This window comes from Alligator mississippiensis, chromosome 1 (genome assembly GCF_030867095.1).
Source record: "Alligator mississippiensis isolate rAllMis1 chromosome 1, rAllMis1, whole genome shotgun sequence".
In the NCBI taxonomy this organism is placed as follows: domain Eukaryota; kingdom Metazoa; phylum Chordata; order Crocodylia; family Alligatoridae; genus Alligator; species Alligator mississippiensis.
The window spans coordinates 241,473,476-241,494,039 of record NC_081824.1 but is presented as its reverse complement, the minus strand read 5'-3'; the positions used below and the strand labels follow the sequence as shown (position 1 = coordinate 241,494,039).

At 49.2% G+C, this 20,564-nt stretch overlaps 1 protein-coding gene across 3 annotated transcripts in view; it reads left to right on the top strand.

Moving 5' to 3' along the window:
* The window catches only part of TTBK1 (tau tubulin kinase 1), a 291,426-nt gene that overhangs the window by 193,486 nt on the left and 77,376 nt on the right, over positions 1-20,564 (top strand). For all 3 annotated transcript variants that reach the window (XM_059720348.1, XM_059720349.1, XM_019476573.2), the window contains one exon: positions 9,448-9,602. In XM_059720348.1, coding sequence (XP_059576331.1) covers positions 9,448-9,602 — 155 coding nt within the window. The remainder of the gene's footprint in view (positions 1-9,447; positions 9,603-20,564) is intronic.

Here is a 20,564-nt window from a genome sequence, read left to right as displayed (position 1 = left end):
AGCATCACACTGGTGGCTCATATTCATTTTATGGTCAGTTACGACCCTCGGGTCCCTTTCGGACATGGTGCTAGCTAGCATAGCACCACCGAGCCTGTAAGTTTGTTGCAGATTTTAGCACTTTATAATTCTCAATGTTGAACAGCATCTGGTTCTGGTCCACCCATCTAACTAATCTGTCTATGTCCGCCTGGATCATCAGCCTACCCTGATGCATGGCCATACTTCCCCACAGCATAGTGTCATTGGTGAACTTTGCCAGTGTGCTTTTCACCCCCACATCCAGATCATTGATGAAGATGTTGAAAAGCACTAGTCCAAGTACCGAACCCTGGGGGACCCCACTAGCTACCTTCCTCCAGGTTGACACAGATCTGTCTATTAGTAGTCTCTGGGTCTGACCCTGCAGCCAGTTTCCCACCCATCTGACCATCGAATTGTTGAGCCCATGGAACCCCATTTTTTTCCTTGAGAGCCTTGTGGGACACTAAGTCAAAGGTCTTCCTAAAGTCCGAGTAAATTATGTTGACCTCATCTCCCTTATCCAGGTGGTGAGTAGCTTGGTTGTAGAAGGAGATGAGGTTAGTTACATGACCTAGTGTGGCAGCGAGATGCCCCCACAGGCTCCTGAAGGGGAGAGGGTAGTCCCTGTGGGCCCCAAACCCCACAAACAGCCCCCCCACAGGGGGAACTTACCTGTCAGAGCACAGCCAGAGCCGGAGCATGAACCGCGGCCGCGGCCACGTGAGCTGGTGTTATGCAGGCTGTTTAATCAGCTGTTCCCTGGGCGGGGAACAGCTGAGCCAATTGCAGTGGCCAGAACGGCCGCCACGGGAAGATTTAAAAGCCCCACCAGAACCCAGGGGGCAGAGGAAGTGAGGGAGCATGTGGGCGTGGAGCACACCAGACGTGCTGAGGCTCCTGCAGCAGGAAGGAGCAGCGCAGCCAGTTTAATGCCAGCAGGAAGAGCAGGGGAGGCGTTTGAGCCCCCTGTAGGAGACTGGGGGAAAGTAGGCAATTCCATACCCCACTCCTCCCCAGGAGTCTATTTCTTTTGAGAGAAAAAAAAAAAGAGAGAAGAGGCACAAGACTAGAAGCGCCCTGCTCAGAGGCGCTGAAGTAGGTGCCAGCAGACGCACATACAACTTGCCTGTCTCCAGGACGGGAAGGCTACTCTCTCGGGGGGGGTAGCCTGGCAAGCGCCAACAGAACCCACTGAGATGTGGGGTCCTTCTCATGGCAAGCTGAGGTCAATCAAGCATGACCGAACCACCATTGCTGGTGCCCATCCGGTTGGCGAGTGGATGTGGTGTAGTGGAGGTGGAGCCCCGTGGAACATCGCACCCAAACCGTGAGTACTGCCATCCCCGGGGGCCCCCCCCCCCAGGAAGAAGATCTCCACTGAACCCTTCCTTTATATAATAACACTAAGTCTTGGCAGGCGAGTTGAGGGGAGGGGCCCTACGCTGGACGGATAGTGCATCACCCAGTGATCCCCACTTAAGGCACCTTCCATCAAAGTGGTGCATTGGCTGGGGAAGTTTTCAGCGTTAGCGGGACAGAGATCCCAACCCAGGGGCAAGCAGAGATGGGACTGCCAGTGATAGCTCATGCGGAGCTACTAACACAGGCTGTTCAGGCTATAGGGCAAATGCTGGAGGTGCAACAATTACAAGGGGCACACCAGCAAGAATGGATGCAGTGTAATGCCGCCGTATTCAAAATGCCATGTATGACATGGGAAGATGATCCTGAGGTGTATATAGAAGATTTGAGAGGACTGCTATCCAGACAGGGTTGGATCGCAGTCTGTGGGGCCACCAGCTAGGCACCTTAGTGATAGATCAGGCCCAAGCTGCCTACCCAGGCCCTGTCGAGGGAGGACACCCAAGATTATGATGCTGTCAAGGTGGCAGTCCTTTACAAGCTAGAGATTTCCCCAGAAACTTACAGACAGGCATTTCAAGCACGGAAGCCAAAAGAAGCTAAGTGGCCCCGTGGCTTGTTGCAGTCTCTTCGGGATTCGCTTAATAAATGGCTGCCGGCTGGCCAGTTTGACCGGGAGGGGGTGATGGACCAGGTCTTATTAGAACAGTTTCTCTCGGACCTGGAAGAAGACACCCAGAGGTGGGTACGGAGACACCAACCTCAGACCAGTGAGGAGGCCCTCCACCTGGCTGAAGCCTTTGCAAACTCAGAAAATGAGAGAGGGTATGGGTGAGGCCACTGGGCCCCAAATGAGAGCCCAGCTAGTGGAGGGGAAAGGTGGACTGGTCCATGAAAAGAGGCATCAAGAAGTCTTATGTGCTATCAGTGTGGAAGAACTGGGCACATCTCCCAGGAATGCGGTCTGGGCCTGAGCGAGCTGGGCCATGGGCCAGCTGTATACACTCCGCCCCATGAGAGGGGAGAGCCCATGGACTGTAGTTTTGGGCTCGTCTCACAGGAGGGAGGATGGAACCGCCCCATGGTGACTACGTGAATCGGGGGCAAGGCAGTCAGAGCAACCCTGTATACGGGATGTTCTGAGTCCCTACTCTGAGCAGATCTTGCCCTGTGGGCAGGGGTGAAAGAGGCTGGACCCTTAATGATAACGTATATACTGGGCGGTGAGATGCATTTCCAGAGTTGTTATCTGCCTTTGAGGGTGATGGAGCTCTGTGGCGAACTGTGGGTCAGATTGGCACCTGCCTTAGCCTGCGAAATGATCCTCAGAAGAGAATGGGAACCGTTCTACATGGTGCTCGAACAGGTAAGAGCTACAGAGGAAGAAAGAAGTGGCTCTGAAGGGGAGAAGGCTGGGGTGGCGAGAGCCCACCTCACCAGAGGGATGCAGCATCAGGCAGTATCAACCTGGAGCAGGTCGTTAGTGCAGCACAGTTCTGTCAGGCCCAACAAGAAGACCCGGAACACCAGTGGCTATGGACTGAAGACCCTAGGGAAGGAACATCGCAAAGTCATTCTGACTTTGAGGTAATCGGGGGGTTATTATTATTAGGTCCAACGGGACGAGGAGGGCACATCGAAAGGGAGATAGTTAGTGGTCCCGTCCTCACTCCGCCACTCCATTTGGAGATTGGCTCATGACTCCCCAATGGGAGGCCATTAAGGACGCACCAAGACCCAGGCGAGGCTGGTCCAAGAATTCTTTTGGCCACGTCTACAAGAGGATGTGGAAAGATGGGGGGCCACTTGCCCAGAGTGCCAAAGGTCCCAGGAGTGGAGGCCACAGAGGGCACCATTGCGCCCCATGCTGATAATAGAGACGCTGTTCTCCAGAGTTGCGCTGGACATCGTGGGTCCCCTCCCAAAGTCACATAATGGTTATCAGTATATATTGGTTTTAGTGGATTACACCACCCGGTTCCCGGAGGCAGTCCCACGCAGGTCCATTACAGCAACATGGGTAGTGGAAGAATTATTTAAATGGATAGTGCAGGTCGGCATACCGCGTGAAATAGTCACTGACCAGGGGACGAATTTCATGTCCGGCATGATGAAAACTCTGTGTAAAACCCTCGGCATCACCCAGTTGAAGACATTGGTTTACCATCCCCAGATGAATGGTCTAGTGGAAAGGTTAAATGGGATGATCAAGCGGTTGCTCAGGCGGTGCTCGCAGGAAGACCCCCGGATGTGGGATACCATCTTAACGCCATTGCAATTTGCCTTGAGGGATGCTCCCCAAGAGTCGATGCAGTATTCCCCATTCCAGCTAGTATATGGCCACAACTGTAGGGGGCTGTCACAGGTCATCAGGAAAAAATGGGAACGACTGGTAGGGTTAGGAACATGCGCAGAAAGATACCGCCAAGAATTGTAGGACCGAATCAACAAGGCCCAGCGGATCGCCGGCCAAAATTTGAGGGCCACCCAAGAGCAACAAGAGGCCCAATATAATAAGAAGGCAAGAACCCGGACCTTCCAGCCAGGAGATATGGATTTGGTTTCGCTTCCGGTGTCCTTGAGCAAGCATCTTGCAATGTGACAAGACACGTTTAGAGTATTTCGTCAAGTGGGGCCGGTGGATTATGAATTGCTCAAGCTGGGCCACCACCGGGAATGCCAAATTCATCATGTGAACCTTCTGAAGGAGTGGAAGACCCCACAGAGCTGGCTGGCGCAAGAAGAAGAGGTGGGGGAAGAACCAGGACCACCCTGTCCTGCGTTAAGTGAATCCACAGGGAAAGAGTCAGTGCAAATGGGAGAAAAGCTGGATAGCCAGCGACAACAGGAGCTGTTGGACTTAATAGAGGCCTTCCGGGCAGTATTCCAAGAAGCCCCGGGACAAGTGAGGGGAATTGAACGTGAGATTAGAACTCCTCCTGATGCGCTGGTTCGGGAAAGGTGGAGGCCAATACCCCAGCGTTGGCAGCAGGAAATACGATGGGAAATAGAAAAAATGCAAAGACAGGGAATTATGCGACCATCCCGGAGCCCTTGGCGTAGCCCCATTGTGCCGGTGGCCAAACCCGATGGGTCGCTACACCTGTGCATAGACTTCATTAAGCTAAATGCTTTGACGACCTTTGACGCCTTCCCCATGCCGCATATTACCCACCTCATTGAGAGGATTGGTGAAGCCCGGTACATGTCTACCCTCGACCTTGCCAAAGGGTATTGGCAAATCCTGATGCACCCTGTGGATAGCGCCAAGACTGCTTTTGGGACCCCTTGGAGTTTATTCAAGTTAATATGGAAGTGCTTTGGACTGAACAGCGTGGCGGCCACCTTCCAGAGGCTGATGAACACCCTGCTTGCACTGCACATGTTGTATACTGCAGCATATATAGATGACATCATTATCTTCACTCTCAGTTGGCACCAGCACCTTAAAGCTCTGATGGCAGTCCTGAGAGAACTCCAAGCAGTGGGTTTGACTGCCAATCCCAAGAAAAACAAGTTAGCAGGATGAGAAATGGCATACCTAGGGTTTCGAGTAGGCAAGGAAACAATACGCCCCCTGACAGACAAGATCAAGGCCATACAGTGATTCCAGGAACCATGTACCCGTAAACAGCTACACTCCTTCTTGGGACTCATTAATTATTACTGATGGTTCACACCACATTTTGCAAGCCTCTCTGCACCCTTCATGGATGAACGCTAGAAATGAGAAAGAGCTTCAAGGAACTAAAGGAGGTGATACATCGCGATGTCATAGTACACACCACTGATTTTGATGCCACTTTTATATTGCAGATGGATGCATCAGGCAGCACTCTAGGGATGGTATTACTTCAAAGATGTGGGGGAAAGGAGCGCCTGATTGCCTTCCCCAGTCATAAGCTCAGCCGCACCGAGATCAGGTATGCCACAGTCAAGAGGGAGTGCCTGGCAATATGCTGGGCAATAAAGTATTTTAAGTATTACCTGATGGGACGAGAATTCATGGTGGTGACAGATCACACCCCACTGCAATGGCTAACCCAGAAACAAAGCGTAAATGCCTGGATTACTTGCTGGGCCTTGGTGTTGCAGCCCTTTAAGTTTACGACTGTGCACCGCCCCAGCAAAGATAATTTTGTAGCTGATTTTCTCTCCAGATGGGGTAGCCCAGACAAGTCAGCGGAGGAAGCACGCCACACTCATGAAGAGGAACATCAGGCTCTGCGAGAAGCTGCATGAGGAGTCTAGATGCCACAAAGCAACTTAAGCGGGGAGGTCTGTGGCAGTGAGATGCCCCCACAGGCTCCCAAAGGGGAGAGGGTAGGCCCGTGGGCCCCAAACCCCACAAACAGCCCCGCCATGGGGGGAACTTACCTCCCAGAGTGCAGCCAGAGCTGGAGCAGGAACTGCAGCCGTGGCCATGCAAGCTGGCATTATGCAGTGGCCAGAAAGGCCACCGCAGGAAGGTTTAAAAGCCCTACCAGAACCCGGGGGGCAGAGAAAGTGAGGGAGCATGCTGGCGTGGAGCACACCAGACGTGCTGAGGCTCCTGCAGCAGGGAGGAGCAGTGCAGCCAATTCAACACTGGCAGGCAGAGCAGGGGAGGTGTTTGAGTCCCCTGTAGAAGGCTGGGGGAAAGGAGGCAACTCTACACCCCTTTCCTCCCCAAGGGTCTATTTCTTTTGAGGGAAAAAAAAACCACAAGAGAGAAGAGGTGCAAAACCAGAAGCGCCCTACTCAGAGGTGCTGAAGTTGGCGCCAGCCAACACACAGCTTGCCAGTCTCCAGGATGGGAAGGCTACTCATCGGGGGTGGGGGGCAGCCTGAAAAACGCCACCAGAACCCACCCGGATATGGGGTCCCCCTCATGGCAAGCCGAGGTCAATCATGCACGATTGAACCACCATTGCTGGCGCCCATCTGGTTGGCGAGTGGACGGGGTATAGGGGAGGCGGAGCCCCGTGGAACATCGCACCTGAACCGTGAGTACTGCCATCCCCAGGGGGCCCCCCAGGAAGAAGATCTCCACTGAACCCTTCCTTTATATAATAACACCAAGTCTTGGCAGACGAGTTGAGGAGTGTGGCCCCACGCCAAATGGATAGTGCATCACTCAGGAAACCCCACTTAAGGCAGCTTCAGTCACACCTACCCATGACAAAACTGTGCTGGCTGTCATTCAGAATTTTGCCTTCTACTAGCTTATCGCATATGGACTCCTTGAGAAATTTTTTGAGGATTTTTTCTGGGATTGAGGTCAGGCTGACTGACCTATAGTTCCCTGGGTCCTCTTTCCTCCCCTTCTCGGAGATGGGCACAACATTGGTCCTTTTCCAGTCTGGGACCTCTCCTAAGTGCTATGAATCATTGATGAAGATGTTTAAACACACTGGTCCAAGTACCAAACCCTCAGCCCCCTCCCACCTCTACCCAACAGAGGCTTCTGGCCTGAGACCATGTGGTTGTTCCTGCCTCCTTCTACCCACAGCTTCCCAAAAACCTGTACCACCCCCCCATATACAAGAGTAAGATTTCATTTTAAGCTATTGTGCAGTCACTTCTATGTACACTAAACAAACATGTAAATCAGGACAAAAATATTTTTTGAAATTAAATTAATGAATGTTGTAGATGTTCTCTTTTAGAATATAATTTGGTATTTTTCTTGTTCCGAGATTTCATAGATAGATTTAATAGATTTCTTGGGTCAAAAGGGACCTATTAGATTATTGAGTCCAACCCCCTGCTCTGGGCAGGAAAGAACGCTGTGGTCAAGTGACCTGTCAGGTGCTTGTCTAATCTCTTCTTGAATATCTCCAAGACGCCACCTCCCTTGGAAGTCCACTCAATATTTTTGGCAACCCTCACCATAAAGAATTTCTTCCTGATCTCCAATCTAAATCTACTCTCCTTCAGTTTATGGCCATTGTTTCTAGTAACCTCAAGGGGCGCCCTGGTAAACATAGTATCACCTATTCCCTGCTGACCTCCTGATGAGCTTGTAGACAGTCACAAGGTAGATCACCTTTCAGCCTTCTCATATGGAGGCAGAAGAGATTCAGGTCCCTCAGTCTGTCTTCAGAGGATCTTACCTGTAGGCCGTCACCCATATGAGGAGCCCTCTTCTGAAGCCTTTCCAGGTTATCCACATCATTCTTGAAGTGTGGCACCCAAAACTGGACACAGTACTCCAGTTGTGGCCTCACCAATACCACATAGAGGGGAAGAATCACCTCCCTAGACCTGCTCGTGATGTACCTACTAATGCAAGACAGAGTGCGGGTAGCCTTACATATTACCTTGGCACATTGTAAATCAAAAGAAGTGATTCTTTTGCTTTGCCCAGCACTGGAGGCATCACCTGGAGTATTGAGTCCAGAGTTGGACACCACACTTCAAGAAGGATGTGGATAGAGTCCAACAGAGAGCAGTAAAAATTATTAGAGGCTTGGGAAGCATGATTTATGAGAAAAGACTGAAAGAGCAAAGGTTATTTAGTTTGGAGAAGAGAAAGATGAAGGGGCATTTGATAGAAGACTTCAAATACCTGAATGGTAATTAGAGATGGAATGGAAATGAGCATTTCTCTACAGCTGTAGGGGACATGGCTAGAAGCAAGCAGGTGAAATTTAGGTTGGAGATTATGAGGAACTTTCTGACAATGAGATTGGTCAGGCATTAGAACAGGCTACCTAGAGAATCATCATCCTTGGAAATTTTCAAGAGCAGGTTGAACAGATACTTGGCTGGGATGGTTTAGTTAGGGATGCTCCTGTCTTGAGTGGTGGGGGTGGAGGGGGCTAAACTAGATGACCTTGTTGAGGTCCCTTCTTGCCCTACTTTCCTATGAGGAGAAGGAGTTGCTGATTTAAGTTGATTGGTGAATTTTCATAGATTTCATAGATTTCATAGGCATTAGGGCTGGAAGGGATCATCAAGTCCAGCCCTCTTCCCAAAGGCAGGAAGTCAGCTGGGGTCATAGGACCCCAGCAAGATAAGCATCCAATTTTTTCTTGAAGGTGTTCAATGTAGGTGCTTGAACCACCTCCAGTGGCAGGCTATTCCAGAACTTGGGGGCTCGGACAGTAAAGAAATTCTTCCTTATGTCCAGCCTGAAACAGTCTTGCAGTAGCTTATAACTGTTCGACCTCGTCATCCCTTGGGGCGCTCTGGTGAACAAACATTCCCCCAGATACTGGTGGTCACCCCGATAAACTTCTAGGTGGCCATCAGATCACCCCTGAGCCTGCGCTTTTCCAGGCTAAAGAGCCCCATGGCTCTTAGCCTGTCGTTGTAAGGTCTGTTTTCCTGACCTCTGATCATGCACGTGGCACTTCGCCGGACTCTCTCAAGCTTCTCCACATCCTTTTTGAATTGTGGGGCCCAAAACTAGACGCAGTACTCCAGCTGCGGCCTCACCAAGGCCGAATACAAGAGGAGAATGACATTCTGGGATTGTTGTTGAAAGAGTTTTCCATTGGAAAATGCCATTTTGATGAACCTGGGATGTCCTGAGGGAGAAAAAAAATTAAAAGAAAAAATTATTTCTAAAAGCTTGTTGAGTAAATATTTTGCAATGTCTTTCCAAAACAAAATTTCATTTCAAATTTTACTTGTAATTTTTGTATTATTTTACAATATTTTATTTAACTTGAAATATTTCATTTTAATAATCAGGTGCACCTATAACTAGTACCGATTGGAACTCATTTCCTGGATAAAAAACATTTCCTTTTGTATTGTAATGGGGCAGCTTGATGCTTTGATAAAGAGAAACAGGCAAACACTCAGCATATTAATAAGAGGAGTAGCTGTTTTCCATAATCTACAAAAATATTTCAAGCTACCACAAGGTTATTGAAAAACAGATGTTTTAGGTTGGAATGATGTTTTAGGTTGGAATGAAAACAAATTTAAAGTGTCAACATTAAAAAAAAAAAGAAATTCTTTGTTTTGATCAACACTAGCATCAATGTTAAAGGTTTTCTTTCAGGTCACACACAGTTATTATGATGAAGGTAATGTAACTCCTTTTTGTTTTAACATATACTTCTCTAGCTGATCATGTCTGTATTTGAGAACAGCATGAAGGAAAGAGGCATCACTGAGAATGAAGCCTTTGACTGGGAGAAAGCTGGTACGGACATTTTATTGTCAACAAGCACCTCTACTCCACCACAGCAGAACACCAGGCAGACAGCAGCCATGTTTGGGTAAGTGTTACCTTCACACACTGTATGCTCTCTATAGGCTTTTATCTTTCAGTGACAGCAGTGTTTGAAAGACAGAAGCCATGACTACTCTGAAAACCAGCAGCTGCAGCAGAAGCTTCCATTCCGTGTGGCTATAAAAGTAATGTGTATATCAATAGAGTGTTGGTAGCCATGTTGGTCTAAGGACATAGGCAGGCAAGGTTCTTTGGTAGATGTGATATCTTTTTATTAAATGAGCTAAATAGTTGGGAAAAAATGTTTTGCAAGCTTTTGGGCACAAACAACCTTCATCGGGCGTAGGGAGACCCTGCTGGTGTTATGTGTTCTCCAAGGTAGAAAAGAAGCTAATTTACAATACACAGGTCTGTGAAATTAGCTTCTTCCTACTTTGGAGAACACAAAACACCAGCAGTCTCCCTATGCCTGACAAAGGGTGTTTATGCCTAAAAGCTTAAAAATCACTTTTTCCACTTTTTTTTAGTTGTTTTAATAAAAGATATCACATCTACCCAAAGAATCTTGCCTGCCTATAATAGACTATGTCATAGCTACTGGACTGCAACTGCCTGAGTGATGCCCTTGTTGTCTTAAGCATAAATGTGTATATTAACGCATTTTCCTACTACATCAGGAACATTCTGAAACTCTTTGGTAGGGACTGGTGGAGCCATTGAGCATATTACACAGGGGGCATGTCTACACGTGCATTAATGCACTGTAATTATGGCGCATTAAGTTAGTACCTGTAATAACAGGTAGCAATAGCACCGGCGCATGTCTTTCAAGTGACGGTAATGTATAGTAGACTAATTCTACTGTGCATTAGCATGACTTTTGCTGTGATGCGCTAATGCACAGTAGAATTAGTCTACTGTGCTTTTAGCATTTCACATAGATGTGCCCAGGGAATCAGATACTCTGTGACATTGTGGACATGCAAGTTACTTGGTGCCAGGCAAACTCGGCAGAGGCTGATGTGCTGATGTAATTATCAGAGTGCTTGGATAGTTGTGGTGGGTTTCAGGTACTTATTCATCCTGTGTGGTATCTTTTAATTTCTACTATAGACCCTAGTCATCTGTAGTGTCTTCTGCATGGTAGCAAATTACATAGTGTTTGGCACTTGTAGCTGTGGTCTACTTGGTGCTGCATGTTACTGGGTGTGTCTGTACATGCAAATGATCTGGAAGCAGTTTATTCTCAAGTAAACTACTTGAGAGTAAACGCTCCCAGCCTTGTGTCTACACATGCAGGGAAGCAGAAGCAGATTTTCTGTTCCTGGCAACAAACTGCTTCAGCTTCCTGTGGCCCTGTAATGGCCCCCTGCTGCCACCAGGGGGAGCTGAAAGCTCAGGCTGCAGCTGCCTGCAGCTAGCAGCCATCTTTAAAAGGCATCCCCACTCCCTGCTCCCTGGCCAGCCGCTTTTCTGGGTGAGAGCAGCGTGCATAGAACAGGGGCAGCATGCAGTGGCTCTCTTGCTGCAGCCTCTGCCTCTCCATGTCATGGCTGCTCCAGCCTCTGCCCCTGGCTTCAATGGCCAGTGCCCTGGGCTCCTGCTGGCCATGATGTTGACCCTGCTGGCCTGCTGTGGTGACCTCCATCTGGCCCAAGGCAGTCTGGGCCCTGCCGGCTCCCCACACATGCAATGACTGCCTAACTGGTCTCACCACACAATCGCAGGTCCCCTGCTGCCACGTAGCTGCTGCCTGGACCCTATCCTGCTGCCAGCAGGAATTACTATGATTCCTGCTGGCGCCATCCACACCCTCCTGACTATGACACCACTGCTGGGGCCATCCATACCCTCCTGGGCCTCCAGCCTTGACACCTCTCCGCTTGTCCAGCCAGCCAGGACTGGTGCCTGCACATTATCCAGACCACCTGGGATGACAAGCAGTGGCTGGAAGCATTCCAGATGACCCAGACAACCTTCCTGGACCTCCTGGAGCAGCTCCGTCCACACCTGGAATGGCAGGACACCACCACATGACTGCACTTCCCAACTGACCATTGCACTGTGCAAGCTGGCCAGAGCTGCTAACATTGGTGATGCATAGGGGGTCTTGCACCTATGTGCACCCACTGAGATCAGCTGTACACCCCCTGGAAGGACCAGCCATGGACTTCTGGTTTTGCCACTGGCTCAGCAATCGACTGCTTGGGAGCACCTGCCATCAGTGATCAGGTGCGCCACCCCAGTTGCCCCTGCCTACCAGCCTCCATTACATTGGCCACCCCTTTGGCATGATCAAGGCTGGTGCCTGGAAGGCCATCCTGGAAGTGTGTGGTGCCCTCTAGGGCATGCTGGGACACATGGTGCTCTGTGTGCACAACCCCCTGGAGGTGGTGGTGGGGTTCCATGCTCTGGACTTCCCCCAATGCATCTTGACACTGGACAAGACACACATCCCCATCACCTACCCTCCCTATGGCAACTACCCATACTACAGTCGGCAGGGCTTCCACTCTGTTGTGCTCCAGGCCATTGTCAACCACTGTGGTGCTGTCATGAACATGAGTGCCAACTGGGCGGGCAGCGCCCACAATGACCATGTGATTTAGAACTCCTACCTGCCAGTGCTGGTGCAGAGCAGGCGCTTTGTGCTTGGGGTTCCTGACCTTCAGCTAGGTATGATGGTGGTCCCACCCCTCCTCATCGAGGACCTTGCCTGCCTGTTCCTCCCCTGGCTTATGTGGCACCATGCCAGCCAGCTGGACCCCTGCCAGACCCACTTCAACTGGTGGCTGGGCCAGGCCTGCATCCTGGTGGAATGTGCCTTTGGCTGCCTGAAGGGATGCTGGCACACGCTCACCACCCACCTGGAGGTCACTGAGGCCAACATTCCAGGGATCATAATTGCAGCCTGTGTACTGCATAATATCTGTGAGGCCCAGGGGGAGCTGTTTTGTGAAGCCTGGAGGGAGGAGGAGAGGGGTTGCTGCTGGGCAGCGGGTAGCTGCCAGGGGGCAGATGGGGCTGGGGGTGACCACCAAGGCTAGGATGGTGTCCAGCACCTGGTGGTCCTCCTTCATCACTTCCACCAGCACAGCCTGCCACTCTAGGACATCAATGTGGCACTTCTCCAGGACCAGGAGCCTCACTCTGAACTCCCAGTCCACCTGGTCCTGTGCATCCTTGCAGGCCACATCCTCCACCCACCAGGTGTCCTCCCGGGCAATGTCCTCCTCCCACCAAGTCTCCTGCCGGGCAACATCCCCTGCCTGCCATGCCTGTGAGTCTGCCAGCTGCTCCTTGGACGCTGTGACCAGGTGGTCCAGCAGGAGGGTTCGGTCCTGGGTCCTCCTCTTCTGGAGCTGGTGCATCCGCAGGGCCCCAGCCCAGGCTGGTGGTGACCCTGAGCTGCCATCCTGCCTGCCAACTGGATCCTCTCCCCCGCATGCAGCTGCACAATTTACAGAGCCATGAGAAAGAGGCTGTTTGTGAGAGTTTGCAACATTTCTGAGATGCGAAGCTCTATACTGGGGGCCATATGCCGTCTGGCCTTAGGTCAGGGGTTGTGCATGCATGACTGCCCATGGACCATGATAAGTTGACCGGGGCCCAGGCAGTCACAGGCCAAGCCCCCTGTCCCTGCTCGCTCTCTAGGGGCTTGTAGGCTGCTGGCATCAAGCAGGGACAGGCTTGGCTCCTGGCAACACCTGCTGCTGCAGATCCAGAGCTACTCCCCTGTTTTTTGTGCTACTGCCAAGCCTATGGCACCCAGGCTTGGTGGATATGGGGCTCCCAGATGACTGGAATGCAGAGCTGCTGGCACCTCCATGTTCCCTGTACGCAGGGAGCCTTTCTGGGGAGTCCATGCCCCCCATGATGCGGTCATTCTGCCTGAAGCATGCCCCTGTTGCGAGTATCACAGGTGCATTGCCAGGAGCTGTTTGCATGGACTGAGGGGTGCTCAACCTACTACACCCTGCTGCTGCTGGTGGCCATAGTACCCTAAGCACATCTGCACACCTGGCATGAGACTCTGAGCTCTGATGGTGCAGCAGGCAAGCCTGTGCTTCCCCACAGCCTCTGCTGTGCTACATGTCCCTGCCCCCTACAGCCAATGAGGACATCTCTGCTGGCATCCACACATTCCTTGGTGTGTGAGAGGCCTATGTTCCCTTAGCTGTGGAGGCACAACCTGCTCAATAAAGTTTTGCACTCTCTTTCACCTTCCTGTGTGCTGTGGGGAAGGGGAACCTGGGGGCCAGGGGAGCATGGGCAATCCAGGAAGGGAAAGGGGGCCTGGGGCAGGGACAGGGGAGGCATGGCCTTCCTCTCTAGTGTGGGGCTTAACAGGTGGATGGGGCAGGCATGCCCATCAGTTCTGGTTGGTCCCCAATGACTTTGAAGGTGTGTAGCTCCTGGCAGTGTCCCAGGTCACAGAGGTGTAATATCCAGCTGCCTGTGCAGGGGCCCCCTACAGGGAAGAGCTGGAGCTGCTGTCAGCCAGTGCTGCCATGACTGGCCTGGCTTCATGGGTGGGGCTGAGGCCACGTAGCTGGTGGGACATGTACTGGCTCAGGCTCCCAGAGCTGGCAGATGACACTGGGGACAGGAAGCTAGGTGGGATGGGCTGGTTGGCAGCCTGAGGACAGTGACACATCATTGCAGGTACACTCAGCCATGCTCAAGTACATGGCATTGCTGCAGCCAGGGTCCCAGAGCACAAGAATGGCATCCGGTTGCAGCAAAAAGAGCATGGACTTGTGGGCAGTCCCTGACAGGCGGGTGTGGTTGGTGACAGTGACTCACTGTGCCTTCAAGGCGTTAACCTTTATGTAGCACTGGTGCACTGACTGTCTGTGCCCGTGCTCCCACAAATAGTCCAACAGCCCCTTTTAAATGTGGGTGTTGGAGTGCCCACCCCACACAAACTGGCTGAGGACCTCAGCCTCACCCCACAGCGTAATCAGGTCTGCGGTCTCCACTTGGGACCAGTTGGGGTCCTAGTAGGTCATGTCTAGCATTGGGGATGACGCCAGCATGTCTCTCTCAACAGCTCACTGCCTCTGCATGGCAGTTCTGGTGATGCTAGGCCTGGGTAGCTGTCTGCAGCACCCAGCACAGGGGCATAGTGCAGGACTGGCAGGTGTACAGCAAGACGGTGCCAGACAGAAGCTGCAGAGTCAGGGCAGGCTGCTGTGGGTTGCCTGTGGCCAGCTGCAGCTGGCCTCAGTGGCTAGAGGCTGGCTGCAGCTGGGACGGGGTGCTGCCAGGTGCCTGCAACTCACTGGAGACCTGGATGGTGTGGCCCTTGCAGCTGTGCAGCACTGCAGTGCCAGGGAGCAGTGTTGGGGTGCAGGTAGACTGCTGCAACTGCCCTGCAGCTTGTGTTGGGTGATGCAGTGGCCAGCTGTATCCACAGGCTGCCAGCACATGTCCCTAGGCTCCACTGTCCCTGCAGGCTTTTAAGGGCCTGGTACTTGGACAGGCCTAGAACTGACCCAACCCTGGGGCAGGAGAGGCTCCAAGCTCTGGGACTCTGGGGCTTAAATGAGGCTGGCCCCCTGGTGGTGGGGCTGACCAGGAACAAATTTGCTCCTGGGCAGCATCTACATGTGTGCTACTGCACAGTAACTATTCTCGAGTAAATTTGCTACTTGCATTTGAAGGTAACAAATTTATTCATGATTAGAGCAGTTTACTGTGCCGCAAGGGTCTGCACATGTAGATGCAGATGCTTACTGTAGTAAACTGCTCTACTGTGCAGAAAAGTGCCTTGTGTAGAATGCTCCCACTGTGTATCTAATCTCTGTGGTGGGTAGGTCAATGTGTGGATATAGAATTTTGAAAAGGGGGTTCAGATAGAGTGGTGCATCATCATCACATATAATGCAATGCATATTTTTCTTCAGTTTAAGAGAAAGTACAAGTTTTACTAATATGATAGGGACTGAGAATTATATTACTCCATTTAAGATCAAAGCAAAAACAAAAGTAACTTTCTAGGAATGTGTACTTATTTGCTAGATTTTTTATATCAATTTTAAAAAACACAACAAGCTAGGCAAAAATAGTCAAAATAAATTATTGTATTAGTCCCGTAGGCATTACAGTTAAATGTTCATCTCTTATTCAGATTGATAAATCAAAACCCAGTCTCCTTGAGCATCCCGCCAATGCATCCAACACTTCACTGTCAGTCATTTTTACACCTGAGTTAATGTTCTTCTGAGGTAATAGTACTACACCTGAGTTCAGGTTTTTAGCTAGAGATAAAACCATTCTTCAGAGCTGTGAAATAAAAGAGATATTACCAGGAATGGCTATCAGATATTAGAATTGCAGAAGAAAGGATAAGTTGATTAACAGAACATCAAGACCATTAAAAAGGAGAGAGGGTCATTAATACCTGTGGAGTGAAGAGAGATTAACTAGGAACAGGCAGATTATAATGAGCCATGAAATCAGTTGAATCTTTAAAGCAGGAGTGGGCAAATATTTGGGCTGGAGGGCCACATAAGGAGTTTTGGGAGCTCTTGATGGCTGGGAGGCGAGTGCTGCCTTGACCTGAGACTGCCCATCAAGACTGTTTATACAGCCTGGTGGGGAAAGGTGCAAGGTGGGGCTCCAGGGAAATGCCAGTTGATTCTATCTAGCCCCAGATAGTGTAAGGGTAGAGCAAGCTGCTGTCATGGGGGCTGCCGGGAAACTGAGTCCAGCTACTGTGCCACCCTGCCTAACTCCTGCACCACCTGACCCTGTAGACTATAATTCCAGCATGCCCAAGAGCTGTGCACAGGGATAGGGTGGAATGCATTCTATGCCAGGCAGCACCTTCACACCTAGGGGTGGTGGGGCTAGCCTCACATGCCACAGCCTGGGCTGCCCTCTGTGCCTGGGCTGGGCAGGGTCAAGGGACCTCTGCAGGCCAGATAGAATCAATTGGCCAGCTGTATTCATTTTGTGGGCTGTATTTTGCCCACCCCTGCCCTAAGGGCTATCTGAATAGAAATGCTGCTGCCCCTCCCAGGCAGTTAGTTTTAAAGTTTGGGTAGAGCAAGAATCAAAGGAAGGGGGAGTACAACTGCACACTGCAACTCCTTGGATCCTCCCCTGGGTAGGGCCTATGTGCTTGGGCATACTAACTAATTTGTACTTCTGAGTTTTTGGTGTGTCTTAGATTACATGGGGCCTAGCATTTCCAGCTGGGGTCCACATGCTGTTGCATGTCATAGGGTGCTCAAATTTGTGCTGTGTCCCATATGACTGTGAATTCTGCTTTGGCATTCTTTTCAGTGGGGGCTCTGTGATTCCTTTCACATTTGTGCAATGCATGTTTTAGAAACTGACAGCAAGAAAGGTTTCAATTTTTCATGTTTTACAAAGTAAACTTCCTTCACTGGGGCATTCGGTAGACAAACTAGTGGATCGAAAAAGGATGTTACCACCTACTGCGCTGGTTCTTATTCTAATCACTTCCCTTGCACCTCTCTCCCACTGCCCCCACAAATATTTGGACCTCTGGGCACAACCACCACATATGGAAAAATGCTTCTTTCTCCCCAGCCTCTCTAACATGAAGTGACACTATTAGAAAATATGAGTTTTACCCTAGTTGGAGATTGGCACCATCTGTCTTCACAGAACTTCTATTTTTTAGGAGTTTTCTTTGTGTAAAACATATGAAAGATGAATAATCGTGCTCAGAGATATAGCTTGTAGCTGTGTTGGTCTAAAAAGCAGAGGCAGACAAAACTTTTGAGCTAGAGGTGATATCTTTTATTAGATCAACTAAACAGTAGCAAAAAATATCCTTTCTTTCTAAGTTTTTGGGTCCAAACTTGCATCTTCAGGCAGAGGAGAATTCAAAGATTGTAAAAGTTCTTCCAGGTAGAAAAGAAACTTTTCTTCTATAGGAGAGGTAAAGGATGGTGAGGTTCCCCTGGGTTTCAAAGCCCATTTGTGAAAAAGTTGCTCTGTGAATATGCAGATAAGGCAGAGACTAAACTCCAGCAAGTTTCTTCCCTGAAGGTTTCAGATGTCAGGCAGGGAGTTGAGTCTAACCCTGCTTACCTATTTTTCTCCATTGCTCTAGCTCAGTTTCTTTCCCCAGGTCTCTTTCCCATGCCTTCATTTGCTTAGGCTTCCTATGCACTCCCTTTTCTTATTAAATGTGCATTTATTTTAGAAATCAGCCCTTTTTCTCCTGAAAATACATATGTCAAGGGTAAATGACTTAGTGGGAGCTTTTTTGTACCCACCCTGACTAATACAAAGTTGCATGTTGAATCAGTTCCAGATAAGAATTGCCTTTTTTGTGTGTTATAGTGGAAGGGTATAGGGAAAAAAAAAAAACTTTTATACTCATCTAGGGATCTCAAAGTACTCTGGATAAAAAGGTGGTCTTTAAGTTTCTCTTACCCAAGATGTGAGGAAATTGATTTCCAAATATACCATTCTTGTTCTCTAGCAATCCATTGCTTTGAATAAGATTTCACACGCTAGCTTTTATCCTTTAAATGGCCTGCAAATAATATGCCATTATATTAGGAGTTGCAAGACCTCCTATCTTGGAAGGCCTGTGTCATGCTGATTCATCCAACTTTGGCCTCCTATTTTTTCAGATGAAATTCAGGAGAACAGCTTGCAAAGCCTTGAAAGTGCTCTCTGGTGTGCACATAGGTGGAAGGTCAAAGGTCTTGGTCAGGTCAATGAAGATGATATAGGGGAATAATCTTTGTTCCCTACACTTTTCTTGGCTTTTTCAGAGTGAGAAAATCATATCTATGGTGGATGTACTTACTCTGAAGCCACACTTGCTGCTTACAGACATTAAAGAAAACAAACATTGCTTTATTTTAAACTTGGTGCACTCTCACACTGAGCCCAGCATATGCCCAGAAGAGGCAGTGCATTAGGTGAACCTGGCTAGCCCAACATCTGTATAGATCGGGTGCTTTAGTGGCATTTTTTGGTGCTTTTATCTAATAGCTGATTGAATCAGCTATTAGACAAAAGCACCAAAAAAAACCCTGCTGAAGCACCCAATCCATACTGATACTACAGAGCTGGGTTGAACTAACACAATGCTTCTTCTGGTAAAACTCAAGTTTGTTTTTTTAATGTCTGTAAGCAGCCACTGTGATTCAGGGTAAATACAGTCAGCAAAGATCTGAAGTCTTCTGAGGACCACCTGAATGCTTAATAGTGAAACCCCATTATAGTTGTTGCAGTCACTGCAGTTGCCTTTATTCTTATACAGAATGACTGTATTGGCATCCCCTATATCTTGTGGCACTGTCCCTACTGCCTAGCAGTGAGTAAGAAGCTCATATGGGAGGGCAAGAAGCACAGATTTCTCAAACTTGATCACTTCTTTGGGAATGCCATCTTTTCCTGGGGCTTTGCCATTAGCCAGGTTGTCTGTGGCCTTACTTAGGGCCTCCACTGTACCTGATGACTTAAATAAGCCAGACCATTCATAACAGATAGAACTAAATGGCCAGAAAGTAGATGGTGCTCCCCAAGGAACAGCTTACCACAAGACAGTGTGCTTGCCCTATTTTTATTCAACGTTTACATTAACGATCAGCCACTTCCTGCTGAATGTCAGCATTTCATCTATGCTGACAATCTCTGCATTACCACACGGCAGAAGAAATTTGAGGACACAGAGAAAATCCTGGAGGGGACACTGAATGAGATTTCAGATTACTACCTAAATAATTATCTCAAACCCAACCCTAGCAAAATCCAAATCTGTGCTTTCCATCTGAGGAACTGGGATGCAGAACAACACCTGAATGTCACCTGGGGTGACCAGAGTCTCAAACATCAGAAATACCCAGTCTATTTAGGGGTAACACTGGACTGTACATTTAGTTACAAAAAGCATGTATTAATTACCAAAGCCAAGGTCAACACACGAAACAACATTCTGCATAAGCTCCCAAATTTCAAGTGGGGAGCACAGCCATCCACCCTATGCCTTAGCACTTTGTTCCTCTGTGGCTGAATATGCCTGTGGCACCTGGGGATGCTCAAGTCACCCTGCCCTAAATGATACATGTAGAATTATGACAGGCTGCCTAAAATCCACCACTGTTCCTTGTCTATACACACTATTTGACGTAGTGTCCCCTTACATCAGGAGGAAAGTAGCAGGCAACACTGACTGGCAGGTACAAGTCAGATGACCGCCACCCATTATATGGACATCAACCAGCACACTGTTGTCTCTCATCAAGAAACAGCTTTTTGTCCTTTATCATACCATTGATCACATCACTGGAATCAACCAGAACGATCCTCTGGCAAAGAGAATGGGGGAAACTAGGTGACAAAGCTGTTGAATGGAGCCAATGAGGAATTACCAGGAGTGAGCTGTTAGCATCTGGCTCCAGCTACAGATGGCACACATGGGGGAACCTGAACAGATGTAGAGTGGGTCTCAGCAGATGCAACTTCCTCATGAAATCATGGGGCTTCTACACAACCAACCAACATGTTTGTTAGGAGAAGCAAAGCATGGATCATCTCCTGAGATGACCTGTAGCACCACAATACACTCCACAAGATCTGGCAACACCAACACTAGAAGCAGTGACCTGTGCAGAATGCTGGGAACAGACCATTTAGAAAAGTTGGATTGGAAACTTGGCGAAGAAGTCTTAGGCCCTTAACAGTTGGTAAATCATCAAGCTTTTCAAGGACAGACAAACTCTCAATACAGTTAAGGGCTTTCAGTGATACCACTTCCCCTTGAATATAATTCAAGATAGTCTTCTTCCCATCTTTCCATCTGCTACTTTCTATCTCTTCTGACTTCCTGATGCTGTCTTTAATGGAACTGACTTGTTTGCAGTTGGATCTATCACCTTCTTGATTCCATCATACATGCCGTTTCCAGTGTCAAATGTGGATTGAATTTTCTTGCACCGTTGCAGCTAGTAATCATTGATGCAGCATCTTGAAATATGTTGGGCAGCTCTCTTTGCTTTTCTTAGTTCCT